The sequence below is a fragment of the Sclerotinia sclerotiorum genome, genomic scaffold (assembly GCF_000146945.2).
Source record: "Sclerotinia sclerotiorum 1980 UF-70 scaffold_27 genomic scaffold, whole genome shotgun sequence".
Taxonomy (NCBI): domain Eukaryota; kingdom Fungi; phylum Ascomycota; class Leotiomycetes; order Helotiales; family Sclerotiniaceae; genus Sclerotinia; species Sclerotinia sclerotiorum.
In genome coordinates, this window is record NW_001820809.1 from 13,906 (window position 1) to 36,459 (window position 22,554).

The 22,554-nt window shown below is 42.2% G+C and overlaps 7 protein-coding genes across 7 annotated transcripts; 5 read left to right on the forward strand and 2 right to left on the reverse strand.

The window, feature by feature from the left end:
- Positions 1-167: 167 nt before the first annotated feature.
- On the forward strand, positions 168-1,858 carry SS1G_13741 (hypothetical protein; the record flags this gene model as incomplete). Its single annotated transcript, XM_001585123.1, has 4 exons — positions 168-256; positions 670-824; positions 925-1,743; positions 1,839-1,858. The coding sequence occupies 4 exons, from the start codon at positions 168-170 to the stop codon at positions 1,856-1,858; spliced, it is 1,083 nt and encodes a 360-aa protein (XP_001585173.1).
- A 1,424-nt stretch (positions 1,859-3,282) lies between these two features.
- SS1G_13742 (predicted protein) lies at positions 3,283-3,849 on the forward strand (the record flags this gene model as incomplete). The annotated part of the gene is made up of 2 exons (XM_001585124.1): positions 3,283-3,337; positions 3,623-3,849. The coding sequence occupies 2 exons, from the start codon at positions 3,283-3,285 to the stop codon at positions 3,847-3,849; spliced, it is 282 nt and encodes a 93-aa protein (XP_001585174.1).
- Positions 3,850-4,173: 324 nt separating this feature from the next.
- SS1G_13743 (predicted protein) lies at positions 4,174-4,789 on the reverse strand (the record flags this gene model as incomplete). Its single annotated transcript, XM_001585125.1, has 3 exons — positions 4,174-4,382; positions 4,467-4,639; positions 4,740-4,789. The coding sequence occupies 3 exons, from the start codon at positions 4,787-4,789 to the stop codon at positions 4,174-4,176; spliced, it is 432 nt and encodes a 143-aa protein (XP_001585175.1).
- Positions 4,790-6,950: 2,161 nt separating this feature from the next.
- Positions 6,951-7,386, forward strand: SS1G_13744 (predicted protein; the record flags this gene model as incomplete). The annotated part of the gene is made up of 2 exons (XM_001585126.1): positions 6,951-7,060; positions 7,233-7,386. The coding sequence occupies 2 exons, from the start codon at positions 6,951-6,953 to the stop codon at positions 7,384-7,386; spliced, it is 264 nt and encodes an 87-aa protein (XP_001585176.1).
- Positions 7,387-9,929: 2,543 nt separating this feature from the next.
- SS1G_13745 (hypothetical protein) lies at positions 9,930-12,419 on the forward strand (the record flags this gene model as incomplete). Its single annotated transcript, XM_001585127.1, has 3 exons — positions 9,930-10,014; positions 10,105-12,172; positions 12,341-12,419. 3 exons carry the CDS (start codon positions 9,930-9,932, stop codon positions 12,417-12,419), a joined length of 2,232 nt encoding a protein of 743 aa, XP_001585177.1.
- A 1,516-nt stretch (positions 12,420-13,935) lies between these two features.
- On the forward strand, positions 13,936-15,279 carry SS1G_13746 (hypothetical protein; the record flags this gene model as incomplete). The annotated part of the gene is made up of 1 exon (XM_001585128.1): positions 13,936-15,279. One exon carries the CDS (start codon positions 13,936-13,938, stop codon positions 15,277-15,279), a length of 1,344 nt encoding a protein of 447 aa, XP_001585178.1.
- Positions 15,280-16,247: 968 nt separating this feature from the next.
- Positions 16,248-22,492, reverse strand: SS1G_13747 (hypothetical protein; the record flags this gene model as incomplete). Its single annotated transcript, XM_001585129.1, has 7 exons — positions 16,248-16,994; positions 17,145-19,562; positions 19,613-20,377; positions 20,672-20,775; positions 20,825-21,180; positions 21,229-21,551; positions 21,602-22,492. The coding sequence occupies 7 exons, from the start codon at positions 22,490-22,492 to the stop codon at positions 16,248-16,250; spliced, it is 5,604 nt and encodes a 1,867-aa protein (XP_001585179.1).
- Positions 22,493-22,554: the final 62 nt, after the last annotated feature.

Below are 22,554 nucleotides of genomic sequence, written 5' to 3' on the forward strand. Positions count from 1 at the left end.
CACGATCGTTCGTTATCACCAGGGACATTGATAATTTCATTAAAGTTTGCCGAAAAGGCAGGCGAATTCAAACTTCGAAGAGGAGATTGTGTGAAAAGACAACATCTTGAAGATGACGGCTGCATACTCTTATCAATTGCTAGTACCTTCCATTTCAGACCACCATCATGAGTATTCTACGGGCGAAAACTTCCGGCGCTCAACAGCATGAAGAATTTCGAATGGCCTTCAAATTATCATATATAACGGGTCGCCAGTCACTCGAATTCAAGCTTCTCATCTTCATCTTCAGCAACTTCAAAACCCTTTAAACGGATATCATTCCTCCTCATCTCAGTACTCAATCCAATATGCGCGCCGTCTCGAATATTTTGACAATTGCCAGTTTGACTGCCATTGCCAACTCTGCGGCTATAAAGAGGCAAGTTACAAGTTTTTGATACTCCAGACTAGAATCCAACAGTGTTCCTGTCTAATACACGAATGACGAATGTATTTGAAATTGAACTCTGCTTGGAGCATTTTGTCTATACGCTATTTAATCCATCTGATTATTAACTCACAAGATTGGGTTGATCCGTTACACCACATTTAAGGCATCACACTTTGACGAATCTTCTACTCTTGGTTTTGTACTGTCACAGAGACTGGAGCTAATGATTTTTTTAGGGATAACAATGTCCTTGAAGTCACCTTGGCTGCTGGTCAGAACGCTGTAGTTCATGCTACGGTCAAAAACACCGGAACTGAGGCCTTGAATTTGTTGAAATATGGAACACTGTTTGACTCTGCTCCTGTTCAAAAGGTTGATGTTTATGAAGGAGGTTAGTTTTCAGTATTTCTACTTCTCCCGAATACAATTGAGCGATGAATTTGGTTGATATTCGTGTGTCTTTGAAGTATTGAAGCTAACACACGAGAAAGAAAATGCTGTTCCATTCAAAGGGATCCTCCGTTCCATTCAGCGCACAGACTTAGCCCCCGAAGTCTTCCACACTCTCGCAGCAGGTGAAACTTTTGAAACTACCTTCAACGCAGCCGAAGTCCACGACCTCTCCAGCACAAACTACACCTTCATTGCCGAAGGGACTATCCCCGTCGCCCCCGTTGGATCCACCAAAATAAGCGACACCATTTTCTTCAAATCCAACACCCTCACCATCCCTGTCGATGGCGCCGCCGCCCAATCCATGGCCAAAGCAATCCCTGCCTCCATCGACCGCCGCACCATCCTCCAATCCGGCTGTTCCACGACCCAAAAGACCCAAACTACCCAAGCACTTTCCTACTGCGCCCAGCTAGCGCGCGCTGCCTCCACAGCCGCTTCCTCCGGCTCCGCAACAAAATTCTCCGAATACTTCAAGACTACCGCCGCCGCTACCCGCTCTGTCGTCGCTGCTCGTCTCTCCGCCGTCGCATCACAATGTTCCTCGCTTACATCCGGAAGCACAACGTACTACTGCACTGATATCTATAATTACTGTTCTTCCAATGTTCTCGCGTACACGATCCCTTCCACGAATGAAATTGTCAATTGTCCACTTTATTACTCGGCGCTCCCGACTCTTTCGGGAACTTGTCATGCGCAGGACAGGGCTACCACCAGTTTACATGAGTTTACTCATGCGCCTGCGACTTACAGTCCTGGAACCGCGGATAATGGATATGGTTACTCGGCGGCTGTCGCGTTGACTAGTGCAAAGGCCGTGTTGAATGCGGATAGTTATGCGCTTTATGCTAATGGTATGATTTTTTTCTCCATCCCTTTTTTCAAGCTCTTCTCTCTATTCTCTAAATTCTGTATTGTATGGAGGAACTGTGACTAATTATTGCAATAGCTATCTACGTCGGATGTTAGATGTGAGGTTCTGAATACAAAATCCCAATGCTAGGAAGATGGTATCCAAATATTAGGACATATGAAATAAACTAGGGAATTGAAGGAAAATCATGGTTAGTTGGTGGATGTTTGTGTGAATTGTTTTCTTTGTACTCGGCAAATATATATGCGTAAACACATACTGTAGCTTCAATCATATGTATTTGTCTCATCTATTCATGAATACTCTATGCTGTGCTCTGCGACTATCGGTTCGTGTCCTAGCGGGTGGCGGTGATCAAAGACATGATACTAAGCATGAGGCAATCTATTTTGTTTTTAGACTGGATATCTCCAGCTTAGCCATTTTTCCCCATTCGTCCCTTGTCCTGTGCAAAAGTTCCCACTCTATGAATTAGTGCATTCCCATCCAGAATTACTCCGCAATAGCTGAGCGGGATCACTCTAACCATTAGTTCTTTATCACTAGTACTTGAGATGTCATGTGCGGATAACTAAAGGGAAATGCCCACTGGGTTGCGGCAAATTGGCAGCAGTTGTTGGTATTGATGTGGAGGATTTCTTATTGAAGGGTTGATTGACATATAGCTATTTCTTTTGCAGGATCGCTGCATGGGAATTTCCATGCTTATTTCGTTGATTATGGGGCAAGCGAGGTGGAGAAGGCAGAAAAATCTGCATTTCGTGGGAAGAAGCTTTGTAGCTGAAAAAGAGCATGCTTATATTCATGAGAGTTTCATCATATATACTCACTGGATCGCATGGGATTGGTGTAGTCTCAACTGTTAGTATGTATAACCTGGTGCTCATCAGATGGTATGGAACACGAATCTTCAGAAAACCACTCCTTCCTATCTAGTATCGTTCTGAAAACACTATTCTTTTATAGCGTGAACTCATTGCAACAACCGTAGCCGTTTCAGCAAAGGCTGATTTGGTATCTAGTTCTCCTCACCATGTAATAAGAGCACTTAGTTGCAGCGTCTACCACTCTTGTTCTTTGGAATAATGCAACCAGTCACCTGGTTTCACACTATTAGTTAATTTCTTTGACGCTCGATCCAATCTGCAGTGTCATACACTCCCAAAATCTCGGTATCCCAGAAGCCACGAGCCATATATGTCTACACTGCAAGACTCTTTGCAATGGAGCATGATATTTTCCGTATGAATTCACCTGCATCAATGTATTTATAACTCAAACTTATCCCGCACTGGAGGCTTCCATATTAATTTTTGAAACAGACAAATGCCGCGCTCAGGAGTGTATTAATCCGGTAACTGGCCCAGAAACATGGTGGTGCCAGCACTGTGAGTATAATTTCATGTTTAGTTGAGTATAGCTGGAAGCTGATATTTTTTCTGATTCAAAAGTAGCATAAAAGGCTGCCAGAAATTGAAACACAAGGGTTCGGACTGTTGCACTGCTCATACATGTCACGATGGCTAATGCTCGGAAATCCAATTTATCCTCTCCAAATTCTGCAACCGCCATAAGTGTCATATCAACAACTGCTTAAGTAGAAGGGCGGGAACACATTGATTCTGCGACGGTCATCAATGTTGTATGAAAGGTTGTTCGAGTCTCAAGGATCTCAGTGGTGGGAGAATATATTGTGATGTCTCAACGTTCGCTCAATGCATTACTAACGAAAAGTCTCCATCTATGGATTCAAGAATTGCCGAAAAAAGACCACCAATCATGACTTCTAGAATCTGCTGACTACCTGGTTCAGGACCGCACATCGAGACCATAGACTGCTCTTTATTTTCATGCAATAGAACAACAACAAATCTCTGCTATGAGTCCTCGTATTTCCCACACATTCACACGCTTAAACCCGGATTCATCTTCTCACAGAATCGTTGGAATTTCTTGTTCCTTACTCGCTTCAGTTCAAAATCTCAAGTCGAGAAGTCGACTGTTTCAAATTTCCTCTTTACATAATCATGTTGATTTCTTCGAAATTCCTTCAATAAATAATCTTACATTATTGGCTAATATATAAAAACTAGTAAGATCCACCAGAATTCCGCAAAATCCAAAAACAAATCTCGGCTCGATTAAAGCTTGATATATCCGACTCCACGCCATCATATCATTGACCAATTGATCACTAATGTCCATGGACACCGTCTCAAGTCTCAACCCTATCCATTCCCATTACCATCCAATTCTATGCCCGATCGTATCCATTGCGCCTATTCCATCACATTTTTAATTTTCAAGAACCTTAAAGACCACGGTTTTCCATCTACCTCCCAAATTCCAATAGCCTTATGGTTTCATTATCCCTATCAACCCATCCACCTTCCAACCCTAACACTACCCCTCACCAACAGACCAAATCATCACCAATTTGATTCCCGTTCAGTTCTTCCCTCCCTCTAATCCCCTTCCGCTTCCCCTTCCCCACCTCTCTTCTCTCCCCCCAAAACTCCTCCGTCTTCCGAGTTTCCAAAGAGCTAATCGATGAAGAACTATTACTCCTAACACCCAACCCATCCATTCTATTTCTGGAATCTACTGCATCTGAGGCATCTGAGAGCGGGGTTGAGAAGGAATAAGCGAATATGGTTGCCGTTGAGGGCGAGGACGGGAAGTGGGGTGTGTACGAAGACGAACAAGAAGATGTGGCAGAAAAATAGGCTGATGTGTTGGAGAATGAGGATGAGGAGGAGCGGGTAGAAGATATGGAGGTGAAGGTTGATGAGGACGTTATGCGGGTTTTTGGACTAGAGGCCGGGGTTGGAATTGTAGTTGTGGTTGTGGTTGTGGATGTGGGGTTTTTGCGTTTACTGTGGAGATTGTTAGAATGCGGGGTTTAAATTGGGGTATACTCCGTACGAAAATGGGGAGACAAAGAAGTGGAGAGGAAAAAGAGTGGATGGAACTTACAATAGTTTCTTGAACTTTTGCACATTTGATGATGATGAAGGAGAAGACATTTTTCAATGGTGATTTGAATAACAAGACGAGACTTGGTGGATCAACGACTTTCGCTAGGGTCGAGGTGCAGAAAGAAGATTAGTTTGTCTACTGAACTTCAATGGAATGTATTAAAAATCTCTGAGTTCAAGAAGTTTGATATTGGATAGTAGTATAATTGGATTATTATGTAGAAAGAGAGTATGTATACATCAATAAGCAAATAATAGATGAATAAAACGTGGAATCTTCGTCCAGAGGAAAACTATATATAAGTAGAAAGGCTTAGATCTATAGATCTCTTTTTATCTCCCCGTCTTCCCCCCCAATTCCAGGCACGAAAACTTTATTTTATCCCTATCCTACCTGAGCTACGCATCCATTTGTGCATCATCTCACCTGAGGAACTATCTATCCAATCACGCAGCATTCCACAATAATTCCATCGAATGCCTCGAACCTAAATTTGTAGGGAAGGCTTGAACTTTCACGTAGGTCATCGTATAGTTACAATTATTGCAGGCACCTTTCGTAAAGTCTAAATATCTGAGCATGAGCTTAGTTACTTCATCCAGATAGCTATCTAGTGCCTAGACTAGACTCAACAGAATCTTGGCAAGGCCTTCCCGGAAAGCTACCGTAAAGACCAACTCAACAGCAAACCATTATATTCGCTTTTAACTGGTCCATGCGTAAAGTTTACACTTTACAGTTTACAGAATCCTGTTGAATGATCGGTATATCCTGCATTCTATGTTGCTGTCCCTTGAAGCAGTGTATCCAATGTATACACTACTAATTACCATGTATAGACTACCCTCCAAACTCATCTATAAGAACTCATACTAAGCCTGTTCTACTGCTTGGCTTCTCTGAAGCTCAAGCACAGAGAATGTATCCACTTGCATGTTTCTCCAATCATATAACCTGTGTAGCTCGACGGACCGTTCTGAAAGGACAGGCCAGTAAACCACTTTCCTTGGTAGTTGGTCATTAATGCCTGGCTTGTGATGATTATATTTAATTTTTATGGTTGTGGCTTTACGACATGATTGGATAAAGTATGCGAGGTATTTTAAGTTAGACAATAGCCAGTTTTGTGGCTTCGTTGTTGTGCTATCGAAGCTATGGCAACTTGGTACCGAGCTAGATTGGTGATCAGGGGATATGGCGGGCTATCTAAGTATACTCTGTATTCTGAGCTAAAGAATAGGACCAAAGATAAAAGCCTCAGACGTTGGAAAAGTATACTAGGCTAAGATCTGACGAACGAGACGATGCAGAAAAGAATGAAAGAATACACTTTTACAATGACGAGCATGAGAAACATGCGCATGAACAATGATATGCAGGCACTGTTGAAACAGGCCATTTCATAACAGTCTAGGACGGCAGGATATCCTATTGGATATTGGGAGCGAGAGGGTCAGATGTTCCACGAGTGAAGGATATAGAAAATTTGGTTAAAAGAGTATCTGTGCGTGCTCTACGTTGGCAAACTGGCAGCTAAAACGGAGATGCATACAACGGACGGAGAATAAGAACGAATAAAAGTACAGACAAGAAAGTAATGCATCGCCGATCATTCTAATATGCATACTACTGAGATGCTGATGCTGGAGTAATGCATCGTCGATCATTCTAATATGCATATCACTTAGATGCTGATGCTGTGCAGTAGCATCCATCTACTTTCGAACTTGGTATAGTAATGATTTGCGGACGGATATCCCACTAGATATCATGACCGAGGTATTTTTAAGTGGAGATAGGCGACGGGTGGCGCTTTTGACTTATAAACTTTTGTGATTTTGTGTAGAACTATGGAATAGTGTAATAACCCAGAACGATTATCTACGATGGCGTCGACGGGTCGTGAGCTTTGAGTGGAGAATGTGAAGACCGAGTGCAGAGACTTAAAAAGAATCTTAAGTTTGAATAAAGAACTAAATCTAGTTAATATGCAGTCTAGAATTGTTCCCTATTCTCTATTATCTGTAACACTTAGAACTGATGATCCGGAGGAGTGGAGCTTCGGATTTCGTGCTACGAGTCTTGTACTCTACACATACATGTTCTTATATTTCACCGAGAGACAAGGTCGATCGATATTTTTATACTTATAGGTGGCAGGAATATCTCTAACCCATATGCTATATTCTTTGTTCGCACAAATTCAGCATGGGAGTATTAATCATTCTGCGAAGTGCAACTGAACATCCTCGAAACTTTTGTGCAGGAAAAAAGGCAATTGGAAAGAAACGAGCAGAGACGACTCCGCAAGATGTGGGGTGAGGACGGCAAAAACCCAGTTGCATCCAGGCCATAGAAGCTTGACATCATACCAAAGCGCAACCTCAGGGTTCGATCAAGGCACGCGATTGTATACAGGAAAGTAGGGGACAGAAGCCCAATAAAACTGCGGAAGCGAATACGAGTTGGCTTTATGAATGACATGAATAGACAGAGACTTATGATTTGTCCTTGGTGTCCGATTTTGGGCAATGGAGATTCTTTGGGGGAGGCTTTTGGTATTTTGGAGCTTCACAAGTATTCAACACGATGTTTAGCAGCAAATACCAAGGTTACAACTTTTACCCGAAAATTCGCTTCATAATGTTTGTTGATATTCAGCATAGAGCTGTGCCGTGCTTACATAGCACCAGGTCTCCTTTAAACTTACAGGACCACTGATTAGATCACCATCTTTACTATTGACCACACCCTAGGTTGTATATATCGACAGAGGTTATGGGATTTGATGGGTCTTCGGATCCGAAAATTTGGAAACGGTAGGAAAATGCTTCAATCTGCTCTCTACCGTACGGAGTAGGTAATATCTGGCACACTCTACATGGAACCCGAACTCGGAGGTCATTGATCACGTGCCGCGGTAAAGAACAGGAATAGTGCGCATACCGAAAATACGAAGGGAAGTTCTTAGAAAATGTATTGAAAACAGATGTGCAATAAAATAAGAGGAGATGGCATGCGAAGAGGATATCACGTGAGATGTATCGAAACCATGCCATGACAGGTAACGCTCCAAGTACAATAGGCCGATACAACTAAGGAGCGGGGAAGCGAACCTTGAACAAAAAGGGTGGAATTTCAAGATTTTAGTAAGTCGGTCTAGATTCGAAGCTTAGAACTGAGAGATCTCGACAAATGAATGGGCTTCAGTCGATATACATGTCTACTTATTAGGTATTGATCATCACTCGATGTTCTCGACTTTCCAGAATCATACATGGCTTCATGTTAAGTGTGCGCCTGGAATGAATATATGTATGCCAAGGTTAATTTCGGAGTGATTAACGATATGATTCTAGCCAATGCCTCAAGGACTGACACTGCCTACTTTCCCCGTAACCTCACCACAACCCCAAATACGACAAGTCTTCTGTTTCATCTTCTATTGTTTCTTTCTCTTTCCCCAAGCTTACTATATTCGTTGATTTCTTGACGGTAGAAATCACTACTGCGTACTACTGTACTGCTTCAGATGGATAGCGCTGAACCTGAGGGCTATGTAGGATAAGGCAAGCACAGACATACCTAGTAGACAGATTCGTCATCCCAAGCTATCCGGACATGGCACGCTTTGCTTGTGAGACACATGGCGCTGTACATATGAGGAGAGACGGGAATGAGGGGATGTCCGAATTATCGAATCGACGATGATGATGAACTGTAATAGTATACGGATGTTGATGGAGAAGTTGCAAGAGACTATGGGGAATTCAATGTCGTTGTGATGGTTGGTGGGTCATGATTGTTGAAATTTGCACTAGAGATCTAGGTACATAAGGGGTCCAAGTCACTTGTACATAGAGAGAACGAACGACTTTGCTATCATTGAGATGAATAGTTATTTATTTTTACTATTTTAAGAATTGAAGTGTTTACTAGAGGTAAGATGTTATATACTCCGTGCAGTCCTCTCTCTGTATGCATCGATGGATTTTACGATAAGATACCTCCAACTCCATTGACTCAATATTGATAGCATAAATAAAATATCATATATTGATTGATTGATTGATCGAATCTTGGCTCATTAATCAATTTATCCATTCTCTCACTCGGGACATGGATATATGGGATGCATTCATTCATTCATTCATTCATCAATTTCATCAATAAAAAGGAGAAGGTCGTTTGGCAGGTAAGCTTATCTACAGAGTACAGAAAGGTCTAGATGGATACCCCAGCAACAAGTAGGTATTACAATATATTTTCCGTACCAATCACAATCAGATGGTTAAGAAGAATGTTTTCCGATCTTTTATTTTTCCATCTTCACTTCAACATTACTTTATTTGAATTTCTTAATCGTTTCATTTCTCCATCTTTTCATCTCTTCATCTCTCTTCATCTTCATCCCATCTATCTAGTACGGAGTCGTAGTCCTATCCAGAATTGATTTCCCCATTTTAAATTTGGGTGGAGAATTCCCTAGTAGTGTAGTGTCGTTCAATAGATCTTCAACTCTTCACTCCACTCCACTCCCCACTCCTCTTGTTTGCCTCGAACCTCTGAATTATCCTAGGATCACCACTCCGTACAATCACACTCGCACTCGCACTCACACTCACTCACACTCACACTCACTCACAATCGAATAAATCAATTCATCTAATAATCCTCCATCTTATTCACACACCAAGACAGATATTCACAATCCTCCATCGTATCACCATTTAATTTCTCTCTTCAAAAGGTACTCGGTACCAATTACGCTCGTTATTGAGACTCCCAACCCTTGAAGATTTAAACTTCCTATCTTTACACAATCTCAGATTACGCTTTATGCCATCTTGAAGGAACAACAGGGCGATACGACCACTAGGCGGACAGAACATCTTGGCCAAAAAGAGTGGGAGAAGGGGGAAGAGGGAAGAGGGAGCTGTGATCAACATATTCTATTCTACCAACAGGGGAAAAGGGAAACTCTAATAAACGCTCGATAACCAAATCACTTCATTCATAAATTTATTTACCTTCGAGATCAAACAATTCCATTTGGTGCCGCCATCGTCCAAAGATTTGACAGACCTCACAACAAGACTTCAAGGCTTGGGGGGACGGACTCAAAACTTTTACTTACTACCCGCACTTTCTTTTAATGATTTATTGGACACGATAATACAAGTTAATATGGCTACATATTCTTCCATGAGAATAGGGACTTGGTTACTCTTCTTTCTAGCTATTTCCATAACGGATGCTTTCTACATACCGGGTATGTTTCTGCCATTCTGCCATTTCATTCGTTTTCTCTTTTCCACTCGAGGTTCCCGACAATGATCTAACCATCATCTCATTTATATAGGTTGGTCAATTAGAAGCTATAAAGATAACGAAGCAATCCCTTTACTGGTCAATAAAGTTTACTCCGACAACACACAATTACAATATGCCTACTACGATCTTCCTTTCGTCTGCCCTCCTACCGGTGTCCGACATGCCGGATCTTCTCTACTCAGTGGTCAAAGTATATCATTAAATCTCGGAGAAGTTCTTCGGGGAGATCGGATCACACAATCGGATATTGAATTGGTAATGGGGAAAGATCAAGAATGTAATTTCCTCTGTTCCAAGACCGTGAGTCGAAGAGATCTCAAGCGCGCAAAGGAATTGGTTAAGGATGGATATGTCGTGGAATGGATTGTGGATAATTTACCCGGAGCAACGAGTTTTGTTACTGTGGATAAGAGTAAGAAGTATTATGCTGCCGGTTTCAAATTGGGATACAAAGATTTCTCTCCAACTGGCAAATCGAGATATTTCATCAACAACCATCTTACCATCGTTCTGCGATATCGAAAAGCTCCAGGAAAGGATGGGCAAAGAGGCGGAAAAGTGATCGTTGGTTTCGAAGTTTATACCAAGAGTGTTGGAGCCGATAAAAGAATCGAATCTGGATGTCCAGCCGATTTGAATGATGTCGATACCCCTTTTGAATTATATCTCACTCCGAACCATACCGATTCTTCATCTGCCCTCGCATATCCACATTCGTCATACCATCCACCGGAAAGAGAAACAGATTTGGATGATGGAGCTACAATGGAAATTCCATACACATATTCTGTTTATTTCAGGGAAGATGAAAAGGTGGAATGGAGAAACCGGTGGGATCTATACTTCGTTAACCAAGAGGAGGGTTCAAGAATTCATTGGTTGGCTATCGTCAATTCTTTAATCATTTCCGGACTTCTTAGTGGTATCGTTGCTATGATCTTAGCTAGAACGGTTCGAGGAGATATCAAAGCATACAGCAAGGATGTTTCAGGAGAAGATGGAAAAGCGAAACAAAAAAGGAGATCTAGACCTGGTAGTGGAACAAGATCACCCAAAACTGGAGAGAAAATTGGACTCGGTTTATTGGATCAAGTTGATACTGAGAATGATGCCGATATTTCTTCTGATGACGAACAATTGGAAGATATTACGGGATGGAAATTACTTCATGGAGATGTTTTCCGTCCACCTCCTTATGGATATATCCTAGCTCCTTTGGTTGGATCCGGGATGCAACTCGTCTTCATGGCGTTCGGTCTACTTTCTCTTAGTAGTTTGGGCATCCTAAACCCTAGTTTCCGAGGCGGCTTTATCAGTGTCGGAATTGGCCTTTTCATCTTCGCAGGAGTTTTCTCTGGTTACTTTAGCGCACGTGTCTATAAAACATTTGGAGGTCTCAATTGGCGCAAGAATACTCTAATTACAGCCACGCTCTTTCCCGGTCTTCTCTTCTCCTTAATCTTCATCCTCAATCTTTTCGTCTGGGCTCAAGCATCCAGTACCGCCCTCCCATTCGGTACTCTCATCGCCCTCGTATTTCTCTGGCTCTGCATTCAACTCCCTCTCGTCTATGCCGGTTCATACTATGGTTACACCCGTTCAGGTGCCTGGGAATCTCCTACCAAAACCTCCATTATCCCACGTCAAGTCCCAGTCCAACCATGGTACATCCGTTCAACCTCATCCATCCTTCTAGCGGGCCTCATACCTTTTGCAGTAATCTTCATCGAACTTCTCTTCGTCTTCCAATCCCTCTGGCAAGATAAGAGCGGATATTACTACGTCTTTGGTTTTCTCTCCCTCATAACCCTTCTCCTCATCATCACAATCGCAGAAGTCACAATCGTAACCATCTACATTAAACTATGCGCCGAAGATTATAATTGGTGGTGGCATTCCTTTCTAGTAGGAGGAGGATCTGCAGTTTGGGTCATGATGTATTGCGTGTGGTTTTATATGCGAAGATTACATATTGAGGGGTTTGTGAGTGGAGTGTTGTTTTTTAGTTATTGTGGGGTTGTAGCTGTGACTTATGGGTTAGCGACGGGAACGGTGGGATTTTTGACTTGTTTTTGGTTTGTTAGGAGGGTTTATGGGTGAGTTTATTTTTCCCTTGCCGTAATTTTTGGCCTTATCCTCGCCTCTCTTTTCCCTTGTGACTTTGAGCATTGAAATGTTATTGGCTAGATGAAGTAGGAAACTAATGAACAAATAGTGCGATTAAAGCAGATTAATTAACTCCGAACGGACGAACGAACTTACAGATACAACTATTATCATCTCATTACTTGGGCGTTTGGTTTATCAACTTGGGATGGCATGAGTTTGGAAGCGAAAGAATAGGAATAAGAATAGGAGTTGGGTGTTCAAGTAACATGAAATGAAGTAAAGAAGGGAGGGAAGAATGAGCGATGGGAATTACTGTTAAAGACTTATTTGTATGTACGTATGTGTCAGTAAATGAAGAGTGGAGGGTAGGTATGAGTACAAGTCCAAGCCAGTCACTAAATAGCGAGCATATTAATAAATAAATTAATGATTAATAATGGATGAATGAATAAATCAAAAGAAGAAAGCTTTACTATTCTGATGGAGTATGTATACCTATCATTGTATTGTAATCTTTAGCATAGAAGCATACCTGAGATATGAGATTTGAATTTGAGTTGCGATTTTATCATGTTTTAAGAGAAGTAGTAGAGGGTAAAAGAAGTATTAAATGTTAGAGGTCCATTGATTTGATAATGATGGATATATAAGATCTCAGGATGGACAATGGATAGAAGGGGAAAGGAAAAAAAAGGAAGGTGGAGCAGTTAAATATTTAAGGAGGGAGTCGAGGCGGATGTGGTTAGTTTGTTAGTTTTGTATTTCGGTTGGAGACTTTCCAATGTTTGTCAATTGGAAAGTATGAAAAGAGGAGTAAGTATGAACATGATGGACTAGGAACTTAAAAGGGGAAAATATAATCATCCTCCGAATAGTACCTACAATGAGTGCTAGTACACTAACGGTACAGACTTATAGTGTGCCTGAACTAACAGACTCAATTTGAATATGCTTTTGTTCGAAAAGTCTACTCTAATAACTACCAAGTCTGGTTTGCAGATATATTCATCATCTGATCTAATTATAATCGTATAAGGATGGTCACCTTGATATAAATGAATCAAATATCAAGAATGAATTCGATACACATAAGGAACTCATTTCGGTGTAGCCAGTCATCATTAGAGATGCTGAGTAGGATTCTAAACTCAAGTACCTCTCTCCTCGTCATGACCTAGTTGTGATGTAGTAGGCCTAGCTGCTAGTCTCGGTAGTGGCTATAGGGGAGGGAGCTAATTCTATATGCCGAAATCTAAATCTCCTTACCAAGCACGTGATAATTCCACCACACAACTCCGAACTTCAACGGTTAGGTAAGCTCTCAACCTCGGCATCACAGCCTCGCGACGAAAGATACCTTCATACTTCACACCCCATACTTTCAGAGCTTATCATATACAGATTCGTATATTATTCAACTACATTTTATACTTATATATAATGTCTTCGATTATCTATTATGCCATATGAGATGCAAATAGTGTCAATTTTATTATCTATCAATATTCATCTGATAATCTCGACTTTGGCTTCTCTCATACCCCGAACTCCTTCATCACCAAACCGTGAAGCTGGCAATTGAATCTCGCGCGATCCTTGACGCATATTACAAAGAGCTGTATCAAGAGTATCGAATATAGAAATTTGCCGTTGGTTCTCGAGCTGTCAACTGCAAACACCACGGAGCTAGCTATAAACGATACCAGCCATCTAATACCTACCACAATACACCTCACACCGTCTACCCATCATGTCTTCCGAACCACCTTTGGACCCCTACAAACCCTCTCTCTTCGAACTTTTGTCCTCCACCCAACTTTCGTCACTCCTTCCTCCCTCTCTCCACTACCTCCTAACCATCGCCACACACCGACATCCGCGACACCTCCTCCCAATCCTCAACTCCTTTCACGAAATCCACGCTCTCCTCTTCCTAGCAATCGAACACCACTATCTAACCACCTACTCTTCTTCATTTGTCGAAAACTTTTATTCTCTAAAACGGGAACGCGCCTTACCTGCGGCAGTAGGCGATCTGCGACTTACGGCCGAAGCAGCCAATGCCAGTCTACGCGAAACGACAAAACTTACAAGAGGGGATGTATGGAAGAATCTTGCTGTGCTCGTTGGAATTCCATATCTTAAACGTCGACTCGATGAGTCTCAGGAGATCAATGCACCGAGAGCACTTCTCGGCGCAAATTATACACGCATGCCACCGAATCCAACGCTCAAACAACGATTTCTACATTATTATCGTTGGTTTCTTACGAATGTATATCCCAGCGTGAATGCCGCATATTATTTCAGTATCTTAGCATTTAATCTACGATACCTATTTTCGGGTTCGAAATCTGGCTCTGGTGTATATTCCGATCCATTTTTATGGTTAATAGGAACGCGGATACGAAGATTAAGTCAAGCAGATTTCCAAGCTTTTGAAGCGATTAAGAATGCTGCATCTTCAATACCAGGGTCGAATCTAGGAATAAGAAGTCTATTGGATCCAAGACTGGCAATGGGAAGAATAGGTTCTGGATTAAAACTATTACTACCAACCAGTATCTTTGCGCTGAAATTCCTGGAATGGTGGCATGCGAGTGATTTTGCAAGACAATTATCTCGAAAAGCAATAGAAGGATTAGAATTACCACCGCCTATTATATCATACACCCCTTCTCCTGTAACAAAACCGGAGACCACGTCAAAATCCTCATCAGAAGAAAAACAACCGTCAGAAGTAGAAGAACCAACAAATCCCCCGATCTCAACCATAACCCAACTCCCCATCTATGTCGTCCCAGCTCCTTCCACCTCGACCTCCTTAGAAAATTGCCCAATCTGTCTCGAAGAAATCACGACGCCAACCGCGTGTCAAACAGGATATGTGTATTGTTATACTTGTATTCATAGGTGGATTGAGGGGTTGCATGATTTGCAGGAGAAGTTTATGAAGGGTGATGTGAAGGTGGATGGGGAAGGGAAAGGAGAGAAGGGAAGAGAAGGGAAGTGGGAAAGTGGAGCAGGCAGATGTGCGGTTAGTGGACGGAGGGTATTAGGGGGTGTCGGTGGGTTGAGGAGGGTTTTGGTTTAAGTTGTGGGCGGGAATTGCATGATGAGTGGTTAATAGTGGATGAAAGAGAGGGGTGAAGATGTTAGATGGATGGATATGGGATGAAAAGCTGGAAACACGAGAAGAGACATCATAATAATACCAGGTCGTCAGATGAGAAAAACTAGTCTGGGCCCGTCGACCGGAAACTAGGCTATGAAATCATCCCTATCCACAGGGAGAAAAGAGGAGGGAGAAAAGGAGAGGAAAGGAGACCCAGAAGCGAAAAAAGCACTAGACGAATAATGTCCATTTCTAATAGAGATCAAGGCTGGAGCATTTCACATTGGAGTTTGGATGTCACATCATCACATCATAGGAATAATAGCATTTTTGGCGCTGCATTTCACTTTCGTCATTTCATTTCATTTCACTCTACTTTACTTCACGTCAATTAGATATCACAGCACATATTACATTTAAATATCACATATAATTACCTAGATACTCAATCAATCAAGTCACCATGTCACATATAAGAACAAGTCGAAGGAAATGATTTTTTTTTTCAATCAAATGACATACTCCGTCGAAAAAGCTAGCTATGTATTCTTCGTGAATAGTCTATGAAGAGAAATCCCATCGCATCACAAGTGACTAAATCAATAGCCGCTCGTTTTCTCTGGAGAAGAAGCTCGAAGTATGCATGCTCTCAAGCAAAGATGCAGCTGGAATCGAAAAGAAAAAAAATACAGCTGTGATGCGTAATCCGGAAATGTCATGACATTATAATGCCATGCTCACTACCATGAAACCTGTAAAATCATCTGGTCGTAAGGAATCATCATCGTAAAACTTCGTGATTCGTAAGAAATGCAATGCTGTCTCTACGTATAGCGGTATCCTATGGCTGATGAAATGTTCAAACCGTGCGTAGTTCCTAGTCATGAAGTCGTGGATGAATAAACGTAAAGTCCGCCATCGTCTGTTCATTAGTACAATTCCCTACTCTATAACTCCAGTAATTTTCCTTCCGTCAAATCCTCCACAATTCCATTCTCCTTATCTTCTCCATTCATATCATCCCCAACTTCCTTCAAAATATCATCAAAAACCTGTTCTCTATAACCCGGTCCCATTCCCATATCCATCCCTGAGATTCCATCCTCACGCTCAACAAATTCGACATTGCCCTCTGCATCAGCAACATCCCCTTTACATGAACATTCGAATTGTTCTCTGAATTCTCGAACGCTCATACCCTCCAATTGTGCCAAAGCTTTCTTAGCTGCACCCACCTTCGCATATCGCATGCTTTCAGCTTGGAAAGTTGATACCACCTTGTTGTGCACAATGACACCACAAACCACAACATTCTTTCTACCATCCTCTCCAGGCATTTCACGACTAACAGGTGCCCAATCTTCACAACCCATATTCTTTTGCAAGAAATTGGTGAGGAATGTGGTTGGATGCTTGTTGGCGTAAGTATCGTAGATACTCATGTCCTTAAAGTACCATCTGATGTGCATTTCAAAGAACTTCTCTACTTCCTCAAATTTGTACTCAGAATCAACGAAAATGGCACCAATGAATGCTTCAACCATATCCGGAAGACATTTAGGAGGTTGACGAACGGTGATCCAATAATCAGGAGCGTAATCATCTTCTGATTTACCCGCTCTCTTGGCATCTGCTTTGGCTTGGATAAGGGCTTCATTGATATCACAAGCATACTCTGCAACCATTTTTTGAACCTGTGAATCAAGTGTAAGCATATGCTTGTGAAAGCCTAGCTGCACACAGAGCGCTCCGAGAAACTGGTTGGATACCATGGCCATCTTGTGTTCAGTAAGCCATTGAGGATCTTTGGACCTGTATTTGTGAAAGAGGAAGTTAACGCATACCATGTCGAGTAAGGCATCGCCCAAGAATTCGAGTCGTTGATAGCTGGGAATTTGTTCGTAAGAAAACGGATATGCTGGATGGGTGGATGCTGATCTTAAAAGCCGTGGGTATTTGAAGTGATACGGATGTTTCGTCTCAACTTGTCTCGCCAGATCTATTTGTGCAGCTGTAGCTACAGCAGTTTGGTATTTTGGCTTCTGATAGAGCTTGTAATAGTCAGACCATACTATAGCTTTGTGATTGTCACTATTGACAACTTCGGTAACTGCACGAACTGCATTATCCATGGATTTGCTTTCATGATGACTGAGTAAGGCGGCGCCAATCATCGCTTCACAAACATCTGCAATTGACTTGTCACCAAGCTTGTGAGTGTTTGGTGCAGTAGCCGTTTTACCTCTTAATAACTCAGGGCCTTCGGGATACCAAGCACGTCGATTGAAGGCTGCTGATCGAATGAACCTGTAAAGCTCCAGCTTTAAAGCCGTGTTGAACAAATTCTTGTTGCATATCAGGCACATACGATCAACATGATAACGAAATTCGTCACTATCAGGGTTTAAACCGTATAGAGATATTGATGTTCCCATCTTCAGGAAACAATCCCCAAGAAATTCGAGGCGTTCATAATTGTTACCCATTCCTCGTTGGAAATTTGTTTGCTCTTCACCATGCTCTTCAGAATTGTCAGAATCTTTAGTAACGGCTTCCAATGCAAGGTCAGGGCGAATATCAAGATGCAATAAATCAGTAGCTTCGAGGGCAATGAGATATGACTCAACTCGATGAATGATGGCAGGCAGAAGATAGGCCATTGCAACTACAGTGGTTGAGAGAGGTGAAACCTTCAATGGTTCCAAAATTACGAAGCATTTCTTTGGAGTTTCAACTTCTCCTGTATCAAACTCATCAAGCAAGTTTCTCCGGAGCGAAATGTATGTTGCTTCAACAACAGGTTGCTCTTCATCGAAGGTTCGTCTTGTTCTAGCTTTTGCCCAAAGACTACAACTATACTCCATAATGTTACTGTTGTTCTTCCTAGCTCCCTTTCTAGGTGCTGTATTTGGTGGAACTGGATCCAAAGGTTTGTAGTCTTTTGTGATTCCTACCGACCACAGTTTTCGAGATCCATCGAAAGGATCAGTTATGAACTTGTTTTTGAAATACTCATCTGGCTTTCCTAACCATGGCTTATGCTCCCATGGTTTACCGGCCTGCTTGTTCTCGAAATCTTGGACATATTGAACAGTTTCCCAATCAATTATTGACATGGGCTCATAATCTTTCCAGTCCCCAGTGTGATTTGGACAATTGATAGGAACCAAAAAGTACGGCATACTATCAGGATTCGATTTGTAAGCTTTGCTGAACACATCCTGAAATAGACATAGGGTGAACATATTAACTTGGTCAAGCGTGGTTCCTTCGAGCTTCACTGAAGAAGTGAGAGGCACGCATGAAACCGGCGAGTTTCGACCGCCTCCGAAATGAAGAAGGAATTGTGGCAAAACAGGCAAAGGAGATCTTGTAAGTAGACCCAAGGGTTGTGATGCTCTGTCGAGACTTTCCGGAGATATGAGAGACAATATAGTCATATAAAAGATGCCTTGCTCTCCTTTGGATAACCACAAAGTTGGTTTCGTGCTCATCTCATAAGCTTCTCGTTTCTTTCCATCCACGGCTAAAAGGGCATTTCTCATCATATGGGCCGACTTCTTGAATGTGGAGAGCAGGAATTGATCAATGTAGCCCTTCTGATGCAAAATTACACATGTTTCGAAAGCTGCAGAACATTTGGCTACCTGTTTGGTTGTTGCTGGCCGACCAATTGCTCCACGTATAGGTGCTTCTTCCGGTAAAATGACTTCACATATAAACTGCTTATTGACAGTTGTGACGACATAATCCACACGAAGGGCTGAATCTTGGGCTTGAGGAAGGGAATCAACGAAGGCAGATAAGACCGTTAAGCTCATTCTATAGGTGAGTTTCGCATTGCTACCAGGGACGGTATAGACTCGGTGAGTTCGCTCTTTTCTAAGAAAATAGTCCATATTAAAATTGTTGCCAGTCAACTTTCGATCCTCGGGTAGAGCAGAAGCAAAATGCTTCAGCAATTTCTCATGCTTCAAAACTTCCTTGATCGTTCGCCTCTGTTCTTCGTTATGGCTCTCCACCATGTGGTAATATCTCGAGTTTACATGTCTAGCACGGCCTCTGGATTGAATGTACTGGATTACTGTACTGTACAGATCAAATCTAACGACGAGATTACAATCAGGAATATCAAGGCCTTCTTCTGCAACGGATGTTGCGATGAGACAATTTATTTTACCATTGCGAAAATCGTGCATGGTAAGGGTTTGGGATCTAAATGTGATATGCATTTCTCCGGCTGAAGTAGACGTGGTACCAACCTATGAGAATGTTAGTATTTTACTACTGAGTGGATAAATTAATCACATACCAGCGGTGCGACCTTCAAAAACGGTGTTCCGGCTTCAGGTGTGGAGAGGAGTGACGCTAGAAGCCGTGCAGTGTACCTCTCTCTGACAAATACAATACATTTGTCATTAGTTGGTCGTTGAAATCTATCTTTGAGAATACTCAACAGAGCAACCACCTTTGTAGACAAATTAGTCGAATAATGAACCTTCGTTGCAAAGTCATCTGATAATTTTGACGCAAAGTGAGGTGGCTCAAAAATATGATCTTTCACAATGGATTTAGCCTCTTGAAGTTGTTCCTTGCGTTCCTCCAGGACCTCCAATGGCTCCGGTACTTTTTTGCTGTGGTGCGCCTGCTCTGTCTTTGCTTGAAGTTTCTTAGACTCTTCCTCTTGAAGACAGAAAGTCCAGATTTGGTCAGCACACCAGGACCCTAGAGTTCGACTGGCTTCCTTCCCAAATATAAACGGCTTCTGAAAAATAGGGTTCTCCTCTAGGAGTGGGAGCATCTTGAGATAAAGAGGAGTGTGAAATCTCGGGCCCAAGCAATCATAGAAAGCAATGGTCTCCGGCTTGCCTTTGATCGAGTACTGCATCAAGCTAGGATCTACCGCAGTGCAAATCTGACTGTGTAAAAGACCCTCAAGCTCTTCTGCAGCTTTTTTGATATTATCCCTAGCATCAACAGGTGATGCCGTCATCCCGAATATTTTAGGCAGAGAAATTGGTTCATCTGTATCACTGCGATAGAAATCCTTGATAATCCTGGCATAAGGATGATCTTTCTTTGCATGATGCGCCTCATCGAAAATTAGCAGATTGATTTGACTCATTGTAACAAATGAATGATGTAAGCACTGTCGAAGAATTTCTGCAGTGCATACAATCACCATGTTTGTATCCATTCGTTTCTTCCACTTTTTGTGATCAGAAAGATCTGTTCCCATGATCCCGCAGATCATGTCCGTTGGTTGATTGAGGTTATTTTTCAATACTGAGTGTTGTTGATGACAAAGAGTTACAGAATCAACCTTATTTACATGTCAGTATTGATCCATCAAGGAACCGGCGGGTCTTACCAGGAAGAATGAGACACGTTTAGATTTGCCAATAGCTCTGTCCTCAAGCTCTTGGTCAATGATATAACGAAGTAGGAGAACGGCGATAAATGTTTTGCCAGAGCCTGGTGGAATTAAAAACACTCAAAGAAAGAAGGTAGGGGAAGAACATACCAGTGTCCAAAACAGCTATGAGATTCTGTTTCTTGGCCTTCTCAAACAATTCAAGTTGATAATCTCTAGGACTCTCTATGATATGTTGTTTTTCCGCCTGCTCAATTAACCACCTGGTAGACTGAACTGCTTCATCATCCGCATGTGAAATTTTTTCTGTCTTAGGTTGTTTGGCAACTTCTTTGAGAAATGTGTCAAATATGGCAGCATTTTTTTGCTTTCGTGCTGAGATTCGTTTAATAGCTGGAGCCGGTTGATTCAGATCCTCTCCATCGTCTTCGTCTTCCTCTTCCTCGGCAGCAAGCGTTTCATGTTGGTTCGACTTGTCATATTTGTCGGAGGCCTGAATGTTGGTGCTGAAAGTATCAGCGATAGACATAAATTCAGTATCAATCTGGATTTACCTTGCTTGAGCATGTAAAGGCCGCTTGAGTTCTGCAAAAACGTCATCAGTTGTTCTTGTGGCAAGTGCAAATGGCATAGAGGCTTGGGTAATGCGAGTAGCTGACACGACAGCAGAAGAATCCACCGGAAATGACGAGCCGGGTTGTAGAGGAATGTCGCGATAAAGATCTGGACCAAGAGAGTTTGTTAATACAGCAGCGGAAGAAACCCCCTTACCATTCTCAGCGAGTAGAGAAGGAATTGGTAGGTTTAGCATCTTCGACCTTTGAGGCTGGCCGTCAGCAGCTGAAGCAGACTCTTGTGAAGCAATCAAGTCAACAGTCTATTTAGTAATTGTTAGAGAAGGCATAGGGGTCTATTTATAAAACTAACCATCGACATGACCACATCCGCAACGTGGGGAGCTTGTGGCAATTCCATACTGGCTATCCTAGTAAGGGAAAGTTTATCTCCAGCAGTAGGTTGAACAACGTCTTTCCTAGGGATCCCCTGAAAGTTTTTGCAATGGAGAGCGTTTGTGATGGCTGATATGGGTATTTGTGGCTCAGGATTTATAAGGTTATCAATAGAAAGAGATGCTGGATTCCTCTTAAAGTCTCCTGGCGTGCGGGGTAATCTCGAAGAAGGAAAAGGATTCAATGCAGAGAAGGCGGGTGCAATAGATTTCAGCTTTGAGGCATGAATTTGAATAGACTCCCTAGCTTTCTTACTTTCCTTTCTTGACAAACTTCTCTCCGGAGGAGTGAATTGGATCAGGTCCGGACTTGAGGATCGTGGAGATTTCTCTAGAAAGCTTGGTCTCCTCGCCGATGACGTTGTGACTGGTGTAGTGAGACCTTGACCTTGATCAGTGACAGAAAGTAGAGAAACCGAATCCGAAGCTTGAATTGAATTGGGCGATGTTTTATGAAGTGAAATTTCTGGATTCTCCGAAGGAGATCCAAAGATAATTTCCGGCCTGCAGTAGGTTGAAAGAGACAGAGAGGTTCCGGTATCACCTTGATTACCGTTCAGAAAGGATGAAGATTGAGTGGAGTAAGAAGATTGCGAGACCTTGTTGATAGATCCGCTGTTGACACCTACTACAGCATTGCCATTGCTATGTGCAAAAGATATATTTCCTCGGAAAGTATCAACATTGACAGAAGAAGAGAGAACTTGAGGTTGAATGACAGTAACAGCGTCATGAAACGACAAAAGATCTTCCTCGTCTGAAGAAGACGTTTGTTTGCTTGCTGTTTGATGATATGCATTAGTTTCCATTGTTATACCACACCGGGAGAAGCAAAACACAATTAGCATAGAAGCTTTGATGTCTCAGCTAT